Source organism: Mchenga conophoros, linkage group LG22 (assembly GCF_057382185.1).
Source record: "Mchenga conophoros isolate Kocher_MC1m ecotype Shallow Benthic linkage group LG22, M_conophoros_male_GT1.1, whole genome shotgun sequence".
NCBI lineage: Eukaryota > Metazoa > Chordata > Actinopteri > Cichliformes > Cichlidae > Mchenga > Mchenga conophoros.
In genome coordinates this window covers 25389999-25411184 of record NC_140546.1, presented here as the reverse complement: position 1 = coordinate 25411184, position 21186 = coordinate 25389999, and the positions used below count along the sequence as shown (strand labels likewise).

The window sequence follows — 21186 nt, the reverse complement described above, 5'->3', positions numbered from 1 at the left end:
TCGAAATTCCATTCATATTTTGGGGTGTTTCCTGTGCTAAGCCACACGTTTTGGGTTTCTTTGCATTCTTTGCATATTTCCCCATCTAATAATTGATTATTCAGATGCAATAGCATCGCCCAGTCACACTGAGGCCCTCACAACGGCATGCCAACAAATAAAGAGTTTAGGTGGCAGCTGCTGGAAGGTAATGAGCAAAGTAGGTGGACCAAAGATGGAGTTGCCTGTCTGTGTCACAGACCTGAAGGGCAAAGAAAGTGTCCTCCATAAAACTGTTTTAATCTGCTCACATTAGACTGAGGAACATCAATGCCCATACTTCAGCCGGGTTATGAAGCAGTATAAAGACGTCAGCCCCCCCTTACTCCCACTCCTCTAACAGCGCTTTGCTTCAGGGATTCAACTATAGTCGCGCAGGGAAAAAGGCTGTGGGGAAGCCCATACATCCAAATGCATATCCACAAAGTACAGACATAGAGACACACAAGCAGTTTAAAATAAAGTACCATTCTGACAGTTTAATGTCATAATTCATGACATCCATATATGGTATATCCTGCAGATTGCCAGTGTTCTCTCGACAGGCAATAAACACAACATTTTTATAAAGATTTGGCCGACTTTCTTAGCTGTGCGCTATTAAAGCGATGTTGGATGGTGCCTTGTAAAATGAGCAGCAGTGCTAAGCGTTTTGAGCTTGTTTAAATGGAAGACCTGGAATTATTGAAGGAAGGTGTAAAAGATATGTCAAAGCAGTGAAATGAAAAAGTCACATCATTTTTTACGTGTTCACCGTGCTGAATAAAGAGCAGTAAAATGTGTTTGGAAGTAACTGACTCTGTAGTGAGGTGAGAAAATATAGAGCACATTTCTCATATGTGTTCGGGTTGTCAGAAATTATTTGTTTCGTGCTACATTTAGTTTTTATTTCTTTGTCATTTTTTTTTTTCAGGAGAGGCTGCTGGGTTGTGCGGTGATCCGGGCGTTCCCGTGCATGGGATCCGTCTAGGAGAGGAGTTTACGGTGGGCAGTGTTGTCCGCTTCAGCTGTGAGCCAGGCTATGCGCTGAAGGGCTCTCCGGAGAGAACCTGTCTGGCCAATGGAAGCTGGCTGGGCACACAACCAGAGTGCCATGGTAAGGAATATATACTCTTATTTGTTCTCATAGGCTGGTACAAATGGGCGGTCGAGTCATGTTTTTGTAAATTGAAACTCACACATCAATTCAACAACTGGATCTGACTTCTGAGCTTTTCCAGGAACGAGACCATGTCAGTCGTCAAACTTAACCATTGAATGGATATATGCAGTATGGACTTGTCTCCTTCTATCATCACCCTTACAGAGATATTAAAGCTTCATGTGAGGTTTGGTTGAGAGCTGCATGTGTGCAGGAAACTATTGTGTACTGTCAGAGTAAGAAGTGCCAAAATCATAGCTATTTGCTGGCTGTCTTTAGGTCTTTAGAAGCATATAGCTGGAGTCGTGAACGTATACCTGGTGATAATTTAGGTACTTCACAGTGAGTGCTGTACTTCAGAAAATCTGTGTGTTTTCAGATATTTTATTATACTGAATCTTCTTCTGAGTGAAGAGCTCTAAAGATACTGGGATTCGGTGAGGTAAGAGTAAGATAGGATCAATAGGTGGATTGATGTGGAATCTTTCAAATTGTGGAAAAGAGGGTGCTGAGCACTAAGGTAAAGCCCTCAATTTAGCTGTCAATTGAAGTTCCAACCCGCCTTCGCCTTTGAGCTTTTGGTGCTCCAGTATCAAGTGAGGGCTTGGAATACAACAGCTGCTTCAGAGGTTGTTCGAGAACCCGATCACGGTGCCTTCCCCTGTGTACTGTGGAAATATTCTGGACATGTCCAACTAGAGACCCTGGAGCAAACCCAGAAGATGATAGAAGGGTTACATATCCCTGGGAACACCTCAAGATTCCTTATGAGGAATTGGAGAACCTGTTTGAGGAAACCACCACAACCCGAACCTGGAAAACTACAGGGAGATATATAAGCACATAAATAGCACATTTACATTTCCTTTTGCTCTATTTTAGTAATTTATGCACAAAGTTTGCTTTGACTTTTTGTGAAGCTAGACTTTAATTTCTAGTGCAACAGACACGTAATGAGTGAAATATATCTACCAAAACTGTGCTTGAGGTGGCAGCGCGGGTTCACTAATTGCAGGTTTGGTTCCTCAGTTTCCTCATGTCACCATAAAGTTGTTGGGCAAGACAATGAAAACCCAAGGTGCTCTTAATGACGGGTGAGCACCTTGCGTGGTAGCTTTACCATAACTCGGAAGTGTGTGAATGAGTGAATAATGATAATAGTAGCCTCATCAAGTCCACGGCACAAAGTGGAGCAACATCCCCCCCCAAAAAAAAACAGAAAATCATCAGCTGGAAATGGTTATTACTAACGCGACAATCAGCGACTGTGTAATTAGGTGTTGCCTTTTCAGTTTCATTGAGAAACTCGTAAAATATGCATTTATTGTGTATTTGTAAGTGATTAAACAGAAGAGAGCACATTACAGAGAATGCGTTCTCTATTGAGCACTATAAAGGTTTGCATATTTGTCCTTGTGCAACACTGCGTCTATTCCATTGCAGTCATTTGGGGGGCAAAAAACCCCAAAATAGTTTGCTGAATGTGTATTTTGTGCGCAGTCGATGGATTTAAGCTTTTCGCTGAAGCACACTTTATTAATATTGCTGAAATAGAAGACATTATGCACAATGAGAAAACAAAACAGCAGTTATTCTTCCATCAAACATCTGGAAGGCAGGAAAAGGGAAAGAAGTGTTTGTGAGTGTGCTTGGAGTTTAGATTATTAACACATCAGTGAGTATGACTAGTATGTATAGTATGGTTTATATACCTGAAGTTTTTTTTCTATTTTCCCTTTCATATCAGCTTTAGAAGTGCTATAGTAATAGGAGTATTACTCCAAAAACACCCATATATTTTTTCCTGTTTTTTTTCTATATTGCCCTCTGTGTGTTAAACTACATTTTTCTTTCTGCACTCTAGAATTATAGAATCACTGATACGCTCGGTTTGCCATTTTGGCGAGGTCTCTTGGCAGCTATCTAGTTGTATTTCTTTGTCCCTGCCCTTTTGTTGCTCTCCATATAAACCTGGCCCTTTTCTTCCATAATCCTAGTGCAGAGTGTGTGATTTCCAGAAGCATCATCCAGTCTCATGGGCTTTTTCCACTTGTGCTCTCAGCACCCCTCCACACATTCACACAGACCCCTCTCTCACACACACCACCACCACCAACACGACCACGTCTTTCCTTCGCCTCACTCTGTGTCGATGCCTCTCTGGTATGTGTGTGGTATGCCCACTGGCTGAGGTTGCCCACCTGTTCTCACTTGGCACTGACTTCAAGGGCCAGGCCACATCTGGTCATTAAGGGAGGCCGATCATGTCCACAGGGCTCTGAGGGCCCGGGGCAAGCTGGAGACAGTAATGAACAGAACCATTGCTGGCGGCCGGACAGACACTGAGGGATTTTCTGTGCAAAGGATGTGTCCATCAAAGCAGAGTTACTTATGAAGCAGGACACAGGGGAGCATGAGTAGTGTTAGAGTGGATGGATGAAGAACAGAGAAAAAGAGGAAAAAAGCCGAGTGATGATGCACATCAAATATGTCGATTAATTAAAAGTAATTTTGTAAAATACATAGTTTGATTTTTCCAAAATGCATACAAATAAAACTCTTACATTGATGCGGAAGTCATCTTTCAAGAAAAGAAACACTGAAATAATGTGCTTTATGCATATTACAAAATAAATATATGTAATTATAGGCTTTGGGATTTTAGAGTGAAAGGTTTGAAGGTTAAATAGAAAATAAATGAGTGAAATGAAGGAATTAAAAAAAGATTTAAATCATTTCTCATGTATAATTCAGACTTTTGTCTCTGATCTTTTTAAAATAATCAATTAAGTTAAATTAAATTCCACACCAAAGACCTAATGCTCTTTCACATCTCTTCTATTTTCCTAGTGCTGGTTATCGGTAAATGAATATGACTTATTTTAATGGTTTCTCTCTCTTTTCTCTGTTTTTTTCTCTCTTTTATTTGCAGTGGTTTCTTGTGGAAATCCAGGAACTCCACGGAATGCCCAGATCCTCATTCACGATGGCCTGACTTTTTCCAGATCCATCACTTACGCTTGCAGGGAGGGCTACTACTCTACTGGACTCCTGACCCGGCACTGCACTGTTAACGGGACTTGGACCGGCAACATGCCTGAGTGCTCAGGTAATTAACAGCTCCCACAAAAGAACTTCTCAGGACTGTCAGATTATCAATAGTTAAATGATAATAGTTTCGTTTTCTGTGCTTGATTTTGTTTCCACGAAGGCTTTGCTTTTAGAGAAGGGAAATGTAAAATTTAGTTATTTAATGCTCCACAAGAATTGTAAGAGAACACGTGAGTCACAATAATTGCTTCTAGTGGCCTTTGTTTTAGTGGTGGATCGCTCATGTGGTTCACTGGCTCAGCTGGAGGAAATTGGTACGATTCATGGTCCATTTCAAGGGCCTGACTGACAGCCCTTTGTCATCATGTCTCACAAAAGACGTGTGGCTGCTGTACAGAACCAAGAGACCCCAGCAAATAGAGGTCACTAAGAGAACCAGTTTCTTCTGAATGGAGGGGATAAAGCCCTAAGCAGCACCATTATGGATTTCAGAACTACGTAATTCATAGAAGTGAATGTGGTACGTGTTGAAGCTCTTTGGAAGGGCACCTGGAGGCAGAGAGGGAGGCACATGTGAGGCGAAGCAATTCTGGCTGAATGATTTCTATTGATTTGAAGGAAAAACTCTATGTCAAGGCCATGCTTGACAAAGATGGCTACAGGAACGGGAAGATGTGGCAATGACACTGGATTTTGTAGATGAAATTTATACTTGCATCGTTATTATATTATGGAAGAGGGGAATGATCTCAGTGCGCGTCAGTTCTGTGTGTGTTGTTAAAGAGATGACAGTCCTGGAAAGGTATTGTGGTTCCAGGTAGAATCTTGCCAGCCAGGCTTTGCCGGGAAAAGAGGAGCCACTCCACTTCCAAGAGGACCAGCTCCCTCACCCTGTATTGAATATTGCTGAAACATGCATGTACACATTTTGCAGTGCCTTTTTGTCCCAAGGCATCTAAGCTCAAGTTGTCATATGGCCTGGATTTTCCTTCTTTGATATTTACAGCAGAGCTGAGCAGCAAGGCTTCTGAGTCACACTGTGGAATTCTCTCTGTTGTTACTCAATCATGCTGTTTTCCCTGCAGGATGTAAAAAGTACAATAAAGGAGAAATGTGGTTCATTTTGGAACTATAGGGAGCGACCACAGACGGATACTCAACACAAGATTTTGTGTCTGCATCCTAAAAACTCAAAATAGGAAACAAACTACAAGAAGAGAGCTGTGATAGTTGCATAGCTCTCGTGTGCCATAAACCCAGTGTTATCTAAAAGAGGTTGTTTATAAGTTAACAGAGGGTTAATGGTCCATTCAATAACATCAGAAATTTTCAGTTTGTGTTTTACACAAAGTTTGGGGGTAAACTACTTGGATCAAGTGCCTATAGCACCTCATTAATTATAAGCCTCGGTCTATTGTCACTCTAAATATACATTTATTAACTTGTTTGTGTTTGCTCTTTTCACTGCAAATAATCAAATTGTCAAATATCTCAAACACAACAGGGTAGCAAGCTGAATCTATTTTTTAGTACCTTTATGTTTTTCCAGTTATCAACTGCGGCGATCCCGGAGTGCCAGCTAACGGGGTGAGATTTGGGAGTGATTTCACCTACAACCACACGGTCACGTTCCAGTGCTCCCCTGGTTTCACCATGGATGCCGATCGGGCCTCCTCTCTCATCTGCACCAAGACCCGCACCTGGAATGGCACCAAACCTCTCTGTAAAGGTAGAGTTGTATACATTGACCTGATTGTATTTTTGGGTTACAGAATGATTAGCCTTTTTTTTTTGCCTCTATCAGTTTTTGCATTAAAACACTGAAACCGACAGAAAACATAAAAGTCCTCTAATGCACCCTTGTTTCCTTGCAGCAATTGTATGTGGTCCACCACCCACCATCCCTAATGGACAGGTTGTTGGGACAGACTTCACCTGGGGCTCCAGCATAAGCTACTCCTGCAACCAAGGTTACCAGCTGTCCCTACCCACTGTGTTAACATGCCAAGGCAACGGCAACTGGAGTGGAGAGAAACCACAGTGCTTCCGTAAGTGGCATGTCATGATTTGTCTCTGACATTGTTTTACCCACGTATAGTGTAGTGTGTGTCCTCAGAAGAATATCGATTTAAAATGAAAAACGTGCAGTCGGTCACATCATCTCTCTGCTTCCATCTTTACAGCTGTTTTTTGTGGAGACCCGGGAATGCCAACACAGGGGAGAAGGGAGGACAGCGGTTTCACCTATCTCTCCTCCGTCTCCTTCTTCTGCGACCCGCCACTCGTCCTGGTCGGCTCATCGCGGAGATACTGCCAGTATGATGGCACCTGGAGTGGCACGCAGCCGTCTTGCATAGGTAAGCATGATTGTTTATGATTTGAGCCTATTGGGTATGTCCATAATCCTAAAACAGCACAGAAATCAGTGCCTCTATATAACAATATAAAAATAAGCTTGAACCTGACAGAAGCTTCTCTTTGGCTGGTCTGATTACTGCTTTCGGCTCACTTTTTAGTTCCGGTTGCTATTTTCCGCCAAGAAGTAAAACGGGAAACAGGCAAAACCATTAGACCTAGCTAAATAGCTGCTTAACTCCACGAGTCAGAATTAACTTGTGGAGTTATTTAAAGCCAGTACAAGAATTTATTGAATCATTTTCCAAGCAAGTATGGACTCAGTTAATTGCTGTAGTTCTGACAGGGTCAGGGTCCTTATTGATAGAATTTACAACATTTCTTATTGAATTTGATTTATTTCACTAATTGATGCAAACTCTATCCTTGCGATGGTGTGCAGTGCTAAAGCCATGAGGGGGTTGTTGTTAAAGGCATTCAGAAAGTCAGGAACAGATTAAAGATTAAATAAATAAAATAAATGTTTCCAGCCCTGGAGGTTGTTGTGGTGTTTGGATACTTTAAAATATGCACACATGCAAACCTTTGACCCTGCTGCTAGTAAACAGGAATTTCTTAAGGCCGCAGTCAATTTCTGGACTTTGTTTAACCAGATGTGTCATGTTGGAAAGATTAAACTAAGATTTAGTGAGATTCAGTCTATAAAAAATATGAATGTCATTTTACTTACTGTGTGTTACTGTATGGCTGCTGCTTTATTCTGCCTCTCGCAAAACCTTGGTTCACAGCAGAGTCTTCCTTTTTGTGGCTTTGTTCACCGTACAGAAAACAAGATGACTTCACAAAAAACTGTTTAAAATCTCTTTGAAACCTCGTACAAAAGTTCCGTTCATTCCTTGTCTTTATCTCTTTATTCTTTAAACTATAACTATACTATAGCTTATCTTATTTCCATAAGCTAAAATAAAGTTGTTTGAGAATGTTTATGTTCTTGTGAACAGAAAAGTAAAATGACAGACACATTGAAAAACAGTTGATTAACATTAAGTAATGGGCTTCATTCCTTCAGTAATATTCTCCATTAAGTAACTATAAAGTGCTACTGTTATTATTCATTTCAGCTGACATAAACTCACAAAGCCACCTAAATACAATAAAATGTTTCCTCTGCAAGCTGTACTACTACCTCCATCAGTAATAACGGCACTATGTGATGCATGAGAATCTGAAACTTTTGCACAGTACTGTATGTTTAGAGGACCTTCTGTATTGCGGGAATAGTTAGTATAGTTATCAAAGCATTTTTGTGTGTGTGTGTGTGTGTGTGTGTGTGTGTGTGTGTGTGTATGTGTGTTTGTATGTGTGTGTGTGGGGGGGCGTATTTCAGATCCCAGTCACACTACCTGTGGAGATTCTGGCACGCCTCTCTTTGGAAATCAGAACAACAGCCAGGGCTACCAGGTGAGAATATGTGGTCACTCCAGAAATTGATTTCCATATATTAAAAATGTGATGAAACCCCCAAAATGTGTTTTTTCTTTTACCTTAATGCCGTTCATATTGTACACTTCCCTCCTTTAATACTTATTTTGCAGGAGCAAACAGGAAGCATGACTTAATGGCTACTGCAATATTGATGTTACAGCACCACTCAGCCCACATCTGTCTTTCTTCTGATACCATATTGAGAATGTTTTCTTTGTCTGTACTCATTTGTTATTTTCTGTACAGAGTTGAGTGACAAGGGCCCAGATGGCTTAGGGAAATGATGAAATAAATAAGCAATACAATAAATGGCAGCTGAATCCCCTACAGCTGCTTTATTTTCGTTGTTCTGGTTTTGGGTGTACTTCGAGCGACACGCTGTAATGCACTGTTAATGTGATTAGTAACCCGACAACGGCAAGTGTAATAGCAAAGTTGCAGCTCCACTTCAGTAAAAACTGAGGTGTTATTTGGATTTTTATTCTTTTTTTTTTTTAATGCATTTTCATTTACAGATCGGCAGTACGGTGTTCTTCAGCTGCAGAAAGGGCTACTTACTGCAGGGCTCGATTTCTCGCACCTGCCTACCAAACCTCACTTGGAGTGGCTTTCAACCTGAGTGCATTGGTAAGAACACAATCTAATAACAAGCTGAGGCCAATATCTCCCACATACTTCTGTCTTAACCCCTTGTCACGTTTTCTCTTCTGCTGTATAAACTTTTCCTTTATTTCTTGACTATCTCTCATCTGATTCCTGATCTCGCTCATCTTTTCATCCTTTTCTTGTCCCCTTTCTTTACTATTTTCTTTTCTTTTTTGGTCTCTTTAATCCTCCTCCCTCTCTCTGCAGCCCACCATTGCAGCCAGCCAGAGCTGCCAGCCCAGTCTGATGTGAGAGCCATTGAACTGCCATCCCTGGGCTACACACTGATCTATACATGTCAGCCCGGCTTCTACTTGGCTGGAGGATCAGAGCACAGGACGTGCAGGTCCGACGGTAGCTGGTCAGGGAAACCGCCTCTGTGTGCAGGTATAAACATTGTTACATTCGAGCCATGAGGGAACGCGAAGACGTGCTCGACACTCAAAAAGCTCATGCACCTGCTTTGCTGTTTTTTCTGATGCTAAATTTCACTCACATGGCTAAACAATGTAATCGCTGTAAGACTAAAAATGTGTGCACATGGCCATCCACTTTCAACATTTACATAGCTACGTGTATTAGACACTTAAAACACCCTGTATTTGTCATGCACAACTCCATAATGTGTATTTATAAGGATTATTGAGGCAGATAAAGAATTTGGGAAAACCGCAGATTCAGCTAATCCTGATGAATTGCTTTGTTAACGCTCGCTTATTCTCAGACACATGCCAGGGTAGGGTGGCCCATCCATCACGCAATTAGACTGCATGGAATTACCTACAGAAGCACGCACAAACGCGTAAGCTTCGTATCATTAGCAAGGGTGCAAAACTTGATTAGGCCAATGCTTCCCATTGATTAGGTTAGCAGAAGTAGCTCTTATAAATGGTGAAGTAGTGTTAAAAAGGTCTAGCAGACAAATAGACTGCCATTAAGATACCCCCATTGACTTAAATACATATGGAGGGGCCAAAAAAAGAGTAATCGACATACGATTATGTAGTGTAGAGAAATGCTAATAGCTGAAAGAGAAAGCTGCACTAGAGTTGGGGATATCCACGTGATAGATTCCATGTCGGGGCTTCTGCTGAAATATATAGGCTGATGGGTGTTTTTAAGGCCATGCCATTAAGTGTGAAGGCAAAAAAGAGAGAGCCTTAGCACATACAGGATATTAACAGCGCCTGTGGGTGAAGTGATGGAAGGGCAGCTCAAAAGACTGGCAGCTAATAAAGTACAAGGCAGTGGGAGTGTGTGTGTGATGTGCATGTTTCCTTGTGTCTGTATGCGTTTATCCGAGGTGATTTTTTTTGTCCTCATAAACTACCATCAGTATACCTGTCTTTGTTTGCGGTTGCGAGTAAAGCCCTCTCCGCTCTGTTTACCTGCGTGGGTGTATGTTTACTACTGTGATGTATTCCCGCGGCCCCCTGTGAGCAGTAAGGCATTATTAAAGCACTTCCGCTGAAGCTGTGAAACCGTGTCTCTCACGCCGCAGGGATACTTGAGCTGCTTTTTGACACATGACTCAAGTCCTATCACAGGCAGCCCTCACTCTGGCCACCACAGGGGTTATTAGGCATAGACAGTAGTGATGGGTCGTTCGCGAACGAAATGGCTCTTAGAGCCGACTCTTTGACGTGAACGACGCGAGCCGGCTCCTTATCGCGAGCCGGCTCCTTATCGCGAGCCGTCACGTGGGGTTTTTTGTTTTGTTTTTTTTTTTCTCTCAGCCTCTCTCTCGCACTTTTTTTCCGCTTCACTCTGCACGCGAGCCTTGTGCTTTACGCTGGGCAGAGGGGGGAGGGGCGGTAGTTACACTCAGTAGCACAGGAACAGAGCCAGAGAGAGAGAAAGAGAGGCAGGGACAACAACATTAGAAAGGTATAGTAATCATCCACAACTATTTTCGGTTGCAGATGATAAAGGATTGAGAAAGTTTATTCATGCAGGTCCATATGACAGAGAATATGCATGTTCTTTTAGTTTTCATATTATAATTTATATTTAATTGTGTTGTGGTTTGCAGTGTTTTGTGTTCTTTTCACTTTAAATTTGTGAAAGGAAAAAGCTGAAAATTTAAATAGTTAAAACTTGAAATGTGAATAGTTGATTTTTGTATTATATGATTTATTTATTACATTTTATGTGGAGTGAATAAATAAAAGTATATTTACGGTGGCCCCTAGAGACAAAGCACATACAAACTTCAAATCACGTACGAACTCTGAAGCATGTACAAACTCCAAAACACGTAAAAACACGTACAAACTCCAAAACACGTAAAAACTCCAAAAACACGTAAAAACACGTACAAACTCCGAAGCACGTAAAAACTCAGAAGCATATAAAAACTCAGAAGCACATAAAAACTCAAAACACGTACAAAAGACAACAGAAGTGCTCCAGGATGCTGGGCGCAGTGTTGAGCCTTTGTTATCTTGTGGCTACACAAGCCAGCAAGTACCAACGACCGGATTTGGTGTGTGGTAATAACAGGTAAATGAACTTTTTTTTAAATTATTTGAATATATATATGAGTGCCTGTGTATAAATATACAAACAATACACACATGCTTTCAATTGTGTAATTTAAGTGATCTAGTAGCTCTGCTTTGGAAGTTCAGTTCATGCTAGAAATGTGTTTTGGAGTTTGTACGTGTTTTGTCTCTAGGGGCCACCGCATATATTTATATATAAACATATATAAATAAAACCACTTGTTTTTACGTTAGTAATTCCTTTTGTGCATAATTTTATATTATTGTTAATAATAAATTAATTAAAGCAACAAAACAACCTGAAGAGCCGGTTCGGAGCCGAAAGAGCCGGCTCTTTTTAGTGAGCCGAACCGAAAGAGCCGGATCTCTAAAAAGAGCCGGAAATCCCATCACTAGTAGACAGGAAGTGCTGATGGTGACATCCTTCTACTGCAATTACCTTCGAGCTGTTGTGGTGAAAGTAGAAATGAGATCTTCTTTTGTCACTTCTTGAGGCCCACACTGTACCTGTTTACAGGATACTCAGGTTTATTGTTTTCTTCTGTTAATATTGTGTGTTGTGCTCTCTTTAGCTGATATTCGCCCAAGTGGTAGGGGCCCGGTGGTGCCAGTGCAGGAGCCGTCCTCCAAGCACCCAGGTAAGAAAGGCACTCCTGGGATGTAAGATTACCATACTTAAACTCCTAAATGTGCTCAAATAAAGTCTATAACAAAAAAAAATGTCGTGTGAAACCTTGTTATCTACAATACGTACCTGACTTCAGTGATTAGTTCTACCTTTAAGCTGATTTCGTAGTCTGACGTTTTCTGCTGAATTGTGCAGGAACTGCGAATCGTGTCCTGAACTGTCATGGGAAATCTGTCTGTACATTCCAAACATTTGTTTATTGAACCTTCTGATGAATTCTTTAAAAGACAGAATTTAAATATCAATTTGCAATATTTTTGCTACATCCAGGATTTTTGTGCAAATTATTGTTTAGTACTCAGAGAGCGCAAATCTCCCTGAAGTTCGATGTATAGCTCTCTCAATATGATATATTACCTGATATGGTTTCTTGAATTTTTTTTTCAAGCTTTGACCTTGGGTGCTAACAGCAAAGGTCAAGTTAAAACGCCAGCCTAGGTACTCATGTTCACCAAGGCCTAGCAAATTGTTGTGTAGTCCATCCATTACAAATTGTGGGTAATATAGCTATTTAACAGATTTTCACATGTGGTGTAAACTTAACCTTGACTTGATTTTCACCAAAATTAAATCAGCTTGAGTTCTTATTGGTATCTACCGTCACACATTCAAAAATAACATGAAAACTGTGGACTCAAGGCTGCTGACAAACAGAGAGACAGTCAAACACAGAAACGGAAGCAATTACAATACTTCCTCGCTATGGGGGCACAAAAAACATACGAGGGTTTAGGGTTAAAAAAATCAAACCGAAGATCTAGAGGTCTCAAAAACTCATGTATCAAATATCAAAGACTTGTAATCACGAGGTTAATTTTGCAGAAACCCCCTCTGCAAAATAAAACACCTTATTTTTACTATTCATTCTTCCTTTGTCTTTCAGTTCCTGTTGGTGTGTTTGCTAAGAACTCCCTCTGGAGGGGATCCTACGAGTACCTCGGGAAGAAGCAACCAGCTATGTTGAGCATCACTGCCTTTGAACCCTTTAGCAACCGGGTTAATGGGACACTCATCGACCACAGTGGAGTAGAACTTAAACTGGCAGGTGAGTACAACAGTAACTCAAGATCTTCAAAAGATAAACATCACTCATAAAAACAGTCTGTGTGGGTCAATTCTTCTAAATTGCTTCTCATATCAGAGATCCGACTGAGTTTGCTTTTATCCAAATTTCAAGTGAGTTCAAGAAGCAAGAAATCAGTGTGGTCTCTGCTTGAATTGGATTATTGCTGCTGTAACAGAGCAGCAGACATTTTATATTATTCTCAGTGGTATAATCACTGCACAGCTGCAATCATCATCAAATTTCATCAGTAGCAGCCTGGACACTTCACTCCTGTAGCTGCTAGTATTTATATATAGTATTCACATATTTTCAATAGACAAACTGAGCAACAAACTATAAATTTCCCTTTTTTTAACTAGCTTTCAAAATGTTTAAGATTGTTTTTATGAATTTTATCTTTTAATAGATCCATCATTTAAATGGGAAGTCTGATGAGATTTTTCCTCTGCCTAGGCAAAGCTTTCGCATTTCCAGAACTCGGTTTTGTCCCTAAACGATTAAAAACCCATCAGTAAGACCTGCTGTAGCACCGGCTGACAGATATCTTTATTATAGAGGTGTTATATTGAGTTGACTTCACATACACTGTAGGTTTTTATGGGGTTTATTGACAGTGACAAAAAAAGTTGGTTATTGTCGGCCATAATCTTTCATTACAAATTGCCTCGCTTGGAAGGGGAATAAAAGTGAAATGGGAACGCTGTTTAATAAAACTTAAGCAACTGTGTGTTACTATACGAGTTATTGTATGAATCACAGCAGCGAGCAGCAACGATTGGGCTCTCGCACCTTCACAGTTTCTTTTTTTTGTGTTTTGTTTAATGGCACGTCTATCGCTGCATGTCATGTGTAGAACACACAATATAAATACAGAGAAAATTAAAGATTCATTAAAGCCAGTAGACTGCGCTTCGTGCCTCCAGGCTGGGAACCGTCTCAAAATTTAATAATGTATTTTTACCTGCAGTAATTCTTGGCAAAACAGTGCCATAGCCAGTCAGTTTATCAAAAGTGCAAAAGTTTCACTAAGGTCTTAAGACAAAATATGTTAATTTTAAATGGCTCTCAAGGAAGAAAAGTCTGATTTTTTTTTTTTTTGGACTTATGTTGCTGCTCCAGGATTTTCTTTTGCACGCCTTTGATGTTTCACGCGGCCTGCTTGCGGCCTGCCACATGCTGGTGAAACTTCTGACGTGCACGTGTCTATTGTGCCTCCTCAAAAATGCATTTTAGTGAGAGGGGAACATGAAAGTAGAATACTGAAACATTTTCAAGAGGGCGCCACCTTGCACCCGTTTCCTAAAAGCCTAAATTTAGATTCATTTATTAGACAGTGTTGGTGACTTGCCATTATCCATAAGAGTTCCATTTTCCCACGGGGGATTCACAAGATAACGACAGGTGGACAGAAACAGAAGAAAGAGTCGACATGAACTCAACAAGAGGCCGGCTCAGAGCAAATGTCATGTCTTTTTATCAAACGAGTGTCTGTTTTTCCGAAATAACTGCAACCCCTTTTCTACAGGTACATATAAGAGAGAGGATGCTCAGCTGGTGCTGCAGGTTCATCAGATCAGAGGCCCTGTGGAGATCTTTGTCAACAAGTTCAAAATGGACAACTGGTCCCTAGATGGACGTGTAAGTGCAAGGGTCTGGTCCAGAACAACACCTCTTGTTGTACTTGAAAAGATTTTACACAACATACACACACGCATCTACATTGTGAACTATGTCGAGCACACTAACCTTGTCACTCTAGGGAGATGGAGGGCCCACCAAGAGTTTTCTCTTTAATTAAAATGTCAGTTAAATCATTGCCTGGTAATCAGGACTCCACAGACCCACACCACCCCCTTTCACTCTTCTCTCCCATATTATCCTCCGACCTCAGGCACCACTAATACACTCTCTCCCAATTAATTAAAAAAAAGCAGGTCACAGTAAATGTGGTTATGTGGTGCTGTGTTTATTCAAACATGCGTATGTGTCATACGATGCACATCACATGAGTGTGCCCCGGTGCGAATCCTCTGTGTAATCCTCTTGGGTAACAAGCTCACATGTGTGCAGCGGGGCTGAGTGTGCGTATGTTTGTTCTCTGGATCAGAAAAAAAAAAGAAAAAAACCCGTCACATTAAATGTCAGCCACGCGAGTGCCTCTCAGCTCTTTTTGACGTGATATTTCATTTTCTGCGTGCACCAGCTGCTGACACTTTGGTGATACGCTCCTTTGTGAAGCTGGGATGTGACACATTAAGCGTCTGTCTTCCAATCCTTTCTCTCCCCAGGTGTCCTACATCTCTTCTTCCAACTCCTACGTGTACCAGGGAGTTGTCACCGGAAAAGGCTTTGGCCAATTTGGTCTCCAGAGACTGGGTGAGTGAGTGGTCCACTTGGTCACAGAAACCTGTGACCGAGTGATCTCCTGGGAAGATTTTGTTTTTCTTTGGATTTCTATTCGAAAAAAAATGTCACTTGAGATGTATGTAATGTCTCTAAGCTCTTACAGCATACACTGTGGTGGGTTTCACTTATCTGTACAGTGTAAATACTCTTTAGGATCATGTGTCTGTGAAGCTAGCAAGAGGCAAACACAAATGACATCCGTATACACAAACCATACACTCACATTCATAAACAGCTAAACAGAATGTTTCCTTTGACAGTTATTTGTTGACACCTGTAGTCTTTGCCAAGTAGCCTCATATCTGGCAGTTTTCATGTAGCAAATATTATCTGTTCATTGCTGTGCGTCATTCTGTAGTTCCTTCAGCAACTTCAGCTTTGCTGCCAGAGATGTAGAAGTGCTTTTCAAAGAGTTACAGCTGTCCACATACAAGGTGTGATCAGAAGGTTTTGGAAACAAGCCCATAAGATTAAAACATTGAATCAATTAAAACTGATTTAAAGTTAGTATCTGTCCTGAGTGCAGTCTGGATAGCCCCAAGAAAATCATACTGAGCAGGAGATCTGACATTTCCCATCTACCTCCTTTTGCACTGTGAACAAGATTTTTCCACAGAATTAAAATTTTACTTTTAACCTGACCTGGCCTTCATGTGGATGATCATCCCTGGTGATGGGGGTCCATCTCAGCAGTTTTTTGCCAAAGGGTCCACAGTTTGTTTCTAAGCTCAAAGGCAAACCGTCAGTTGAAGAGTGACTAGGAGCATGCTGTTCGATTATTTTTCTTTTAGACATGGGGTTATGCTCTGTAAATCTGTCCCCCAGGGTGAGACTGTTATTGTAGAGTTCTACTGAAACGCCCTGAGGCGTCTAGGGGGAGAGCGCTGAGTGGAAACGGCATCAAGTGTGTGCCAACCTGCCATCTCCAGCCAGCGCAGAGCACTTTGAAAACGCAGGAGGTTTTTCGCTACACGTACACAATCTTTGATCACCATCTGCCCCACAAGCCATATTTGCCTCCTGCAACATTGTCCACTCCTTGAAAATGAAACTGAAGGGTCCCTGTTTTGACAGACTGCCGCGCCTCACATAAGCACAAGTGCAAATGGACGGAACAAAACTTCCACTGACAGATCGAAACGTAGCAGTTGCGGTAAAAACAGCCGTGAAAGATATGAACAGAGCTTTAGATCTTCTCATGCACCCAAGAGCTGTTTAATCAAGCTGTAGATGAACTGTGCATTAGTATTTTTTAAGGCACATTTTTCACCACGCCTTGTATCCTGTCTCAAATTTGTGATGTATTATGCAACTCATACATGCCTTATGTGTTAAAGGTACAGTGTGTAAAATTTCACCACTAGCTGTCAGCAGATTTCTTACTCAAGTGCAGAATCCTTGCTACAGGGGCCACTTATTAATCCCTAAGGAAATTGGGGATTAAGATCAAGGATTAGGGAAAAACAACTCTGGCCGCCCTTCATCTGTAGAGAGTATATAGTCGGTCAGTCTGCTGTTTACCTGTCAATATGTGCCCAAATCTATTTACCCTGGAGGAAGCTGTAAAACTGTGAAAGGAGTCCGATACAAGTCGATGAGTCAGTCAAGCTCACTTCTGGCGAGTTGTTGAGGACATCCTGAACTTTATTGGACTGCTGTTAGCTGACAGTAGTGAAAACTTCTTTGAAGTAGATCTAACATTGTTTAAGTCAATGCAGATAACCTCTCATACGATGTTAAAATGTAATCAAATGGTTTATCAGAGGGAAAGACGGATTTTTAGGACACTCAAGACTGAAACATTAGCTGGAATAATGCTAGCTTATAACAAGCTGTTGTTATTTAGCCGTCTCGTTATCAGCTGTGTGGAGACAGGAGGGTCCCATGTATAATTTGCTAACAAAGATTAATTGCAACAACATCGGGTATAAAAAAGCATGTTTGCACATGTTTTCATCTGTTAGCACCCTGACTTTAGTTTACCAGATGAGGCATGACGTGAGGAAGAAATGAGGGACGAGAGAGAGAGCAGTGTTGGAGGAGGAGAAAGATATAATGAGACAGAGATGATGAAAATATACATTAACAAATTGGACAATGGGCTTGCTCATAGGGGGTCATATAATTGTTGGGTTTTTCGCTGTATCTATTAATGTGCGATCTACTGTACAATATAAAGCACCTTGAGGCGACTGCTGTTGTGATTTGGCGCTATATAAATAAAATTGAATTGAATTGACAAGACCCGATTAAGCAATTTAATTCAGTTCAATTTTATTTATACAGCGCCAAATCACAACAACAGTCGCCTCAAGGCAATTTATATTGTAAGGGGTAGACCCTACAATAATACATACAGAGAAAAACCCAACAATCATTTGATCCCCTATGAGCAAGCACTTTAGCGACAGTGGGAAGCAAAAACTCCCTTTTAACAGGAAGAAACCTCCAGCAGAACCAGGCTCAGGGAGGGGCGGGGCCATCTGCCGTGACTGGTTGGGGTGAGAGAAGGAAGACGGGATGGCAATGTCCTTCTTGTCCACTGTTTTCAAGATGTTTGGGCAACATCAAAACATCAAAAGCACTTGCTCCTATGGATTTTGAAAGTATTATATCTAACTTTAGGAGAATGCATCAGTGTGTTGGAAGCCATTATGGCTCACTAATCAGTGTATATATTTATAAGTACAATATTATTTTTTCTGTTGAACAATATCCCTAAAATTACATACTGTACCTTTAAACCTGAAGTAACATTGCTTTTGTGTCAGATCCACCTGACATACAATGCTTCAATGCACCAATACATGGCTTTCTTTTATGTCAGAAATTAATGATGCATGTGTCATAAAAAAGAGAGTATATTTAAGGCCCTTTTTTAACTGTATTGCTGTACATTTATTCTTTAATTTTACATCATTCTTCATATTAGTTCTGGTTTAAGAACTAATCCACAAAAAAATGGGAAAAGTTGGGGACGTGAATTTAAAGTTCCTATAACAGAAACCGTACATTGGGCTTAGTGTGATTTCTGAGTGGGTACCTTAAATTGCTTAGTAATCTGATAATAACTTAAATGAAAGATTACTTTTGTCCTAAGCTTCCATCAGCAGTCAGGGACGCTTGATTAAGCATTGTTAATTTCTCACGTACCCGTGATAGGTTTTGCCTCGCTCCGAGTCTCTTTAGCTCACGGTATTCATTAAAGGTCGCTGCGCTATACAGAGAAACGAGTAGAGGAAGAATGAATTGTGACATTGTTATGTTTAAAATAGATCCGCTGTCCTCCAGATTTTTTTTTTTTAATCTGCTCACATGATGTCATATCTCGTATTCACATAAACAGTTAAATCGCAAATGCTGCTGCTGCTTTGGCTGCTTTCGTATTTGCAGAGACATATTTCAGAGGAATTTAGCAGCTTTTGAAAAGCAAAGCCCACGCTGGAGACGCTTCCATATTGGCTGCTAGACAAACTAAAGAAGCCAAAGTGTAGGTACAAAGACGGATCAGATACAAGCAGGAATTTGGAATTGAGCGCGAAGTTACGCCGGGGGTAACATAGATTAAGTGTGTGTGTGTGTACACGGTGAAAGTGGATGTGAAAATCTGCTGTAGTGACAAAGGTGTTTGAACAGCGGGTGCGGTCCACAGATACACACATGCACATCCTGCTACAACAAACTGATTGAGCAAACAGCTCTTAATTAATACCGAGGGTTAGGGCTTATACCAGGGTATTCATGTGTACGCAGGTTTAAGCGTTTATTTTAAAAAAATTTAAAAAGCAGATGCGTGTGTGGGAGGTGGGCTAGACATCTTTGAAATAATCCAACTTAATTTGTCGACATTTGTGCATCTGTTTGTGTGCGGTGGGGGGTTGATTGGCAAACACCGCACAACCCGCTAATTTAATTCCTTCCTGTTTGTCTCTCGTCCTTTATTGGAGTGTTTTTGGCATTCCGTGGCAAACAGGTGGGCTGTCACTCCTCCGCTGTTGCTGTTACAGACACACACCTCCATAAATTAGAGAATGAATCTGAAATGAGTTAATAGCTGTCGGGCTTTGATGTCAGTAATTAAGAGTCATTGTTGGGATAATGAAATTTGACATTCCCAGGGGGCGAAATGAAGCTAAAGTAAAGCAATAAACCAAGAAGAAGAAAAAAAGCCAGTTTATGCTGCTCGGGCTATTATTTATAAATGGAGTCTTCCTGGTAGCCTTCTTCAGTCATCACAAATTCTTTTATGACATTGTTATCCTATTTATTTCCACTTATGGACTGAGGAGGATAATATCACTTTTGTTTATTGGAACTTTTTTTTATGGGACTTAATTGTAGTCATACGCTGAAGTAATGCTCATGTAATGTCTCAACTTCTTGTCTGTCTCTCTTCCAGAGAGTGAAGATCCCAGCAGAGACCAACAAGGCTACAACTTTGCCTCCAACAGCAGTTCAGTGGCAGCAGCCATCCTAGTGCCTTTTATAGCCATGATCATTGCAGGCTTCGCTCTGTACCTCTACAAACACAGGTAAGGCTCGCTACAACTCCAAGCTGATCTTTATTATTTCCCTATTCAAGGAGGAGTGTCCTTGAATAAGACCAGAAAAATGACAAACAACATTTTCTGATAGCTTATTTTATTTGTTGACAGTGCTGAAGAAATGCTTAGTGCGATTACATTTCAGGAAATGAAGCATCCAAGTGGCCGCATCCTATTCAAGTCATTCTCCCTATGTTTATAAAAGCAATATCATTGCATCAGTGATTAGGTTACCCATATTCTGCACGGATTCCTTTTCTTTTTTACTTTGTGAGCCTGCAAGAATATTGAGGCGCACATGCTTTATTGTTCAAAATACACAATACACTGCAGACACAGGGAACAGCAGAGGCATGAAGCAGACCGATATGACACAAGACAAGTGACAAGGGAGAGAAAACAACACATGCATATAAGAGAAGCTGACAGGGAATATGTTTACTTGAAGTTCTTTCCAAGTTGGTGAAGTTTGCTCTTGCTTGAGTATATGCATCCTCCTCCAAAATACATTAACTTCAACTTCACTTTTTTTAATCCACTAAAGGCATATGTTACCCTCAATATGAGAAAATCTGTGATAACAGGAAACCTTCCCTGCAGAGAAAATTTGCTTCGTAACCATGACACAGCAGATTGTGGATGCTCACAACATTAGGAACATCTGGTGCTAGGAGTGGATAAAGATTATTGTTCATCCACCCCCACCCACACCTCCTTTTGTTTTGTTTTTTTAGAAGAAGACCCAAAGTTCCCTTCAATGGTTACGTGGGCCATGAGAACACTAACGGGCGAGCCACGTTCGAGAACCCCATGTATGACCGCAACATCCAACCCACTGACATCATGGCCAATGAGACAGAGTTCACAGTCAGCACAGTGTGCACAGCTGTATAGCAACCGCTTCCTCTGAAGGTGAGTACCACACCACCGTTGGGTCACCCTGGCTGCACGATATAAAAATAACTTGGAACTTCAGGCATCCATGATTTCATATTTTTCTCTGAGCGTAGATAACGTGAGTCTGAGATAATCGCACATCTGAGGCGCCACAACTGTTGAAGCAAGACACAGTTTCTCCGAATGTAGTTTCAGACTCAACCTTTTACCTTCGTCCCATAAAGACTTTTCTATGAATAGAAAAAAACAGGGATTGGTTTTCCTCCTGCAGTCTTCCCTTTGATCCGCACACCATCATATTAATTGTATAAAAAAAATAGTGTAGTTTGTTTATAAAAATAGAATGGTTATTTGGAATCATGGGA

The 21186-nt window shown here is 40.9% G+C and overlaps 1 protein-coding gene across 3 annotated transcripts in view; it reads left to right on the top strand.

The window, feature by feature from the left end:
• csmd2 (CUB and Sushi multiple domains 2) overlaps nucleotides 1-21186 on the top strand; it is a 288003-nt gene that overhangs the window by 261389 nt on the left and 5428 nt on the right. For all 3 annotated transcript variants that reach the window (XM_085261294.1, XM_085261295.1, XM_085261293.1), the window contains 14 exons: nucleotides 953-1135; nucleotides 4113-4289; nucleotides 5781-5960; nucleotides 6106-6279; nucleotides 6415-6588; nucleotides 7974-8047; nucleotides 8587-8698; nucleotides 8924-9103; nucleotides 11793-11858; nucleotides 12792-12953; nucleotides 14500-14612; nucleotides 15263-15350; nucleotides 19780-19912; nucleotides 20659-20836. In XM_085261294.1, coding sequence (XP_085117420.1) covers nucleotides 953-1135; nucleotides 4113-4289; nucleotides 5781-5960; nucleotides 6106-6279; nucleotides 6415-6588; nucleotides 7974-8047; nucleotides 8587-8698; nucleotides 8924-9103; nucleotides 11793-11858; nucleotides 12792-12953; nucleotides 14500-14612; nucleotides 15263-15350; nucleotides 19780-19912; nucleotides 20659-20818 — 1976 coding nt within the window. In that variant the 3' untranslated portion in view covers nucleotides 20819-20836. The remainder of the gene's footprint in view (nucleotides 1-952; nucleotides 1136-4112; nucleotides 4290-5780; nucleotides 5961-6105; nucleotides 6280-6414; nucleotides 6589-7973; nucleotides 8048-8586; nucleotides 8699-8923; nucleotides 9104-11792; nucleotides 11859-12791; nucleotides 12954-14499; nucleotides 14613-15262; nucleotides 15351-19779; nucleotides 19913-20658; nucleotides 20837-21186) is intronic.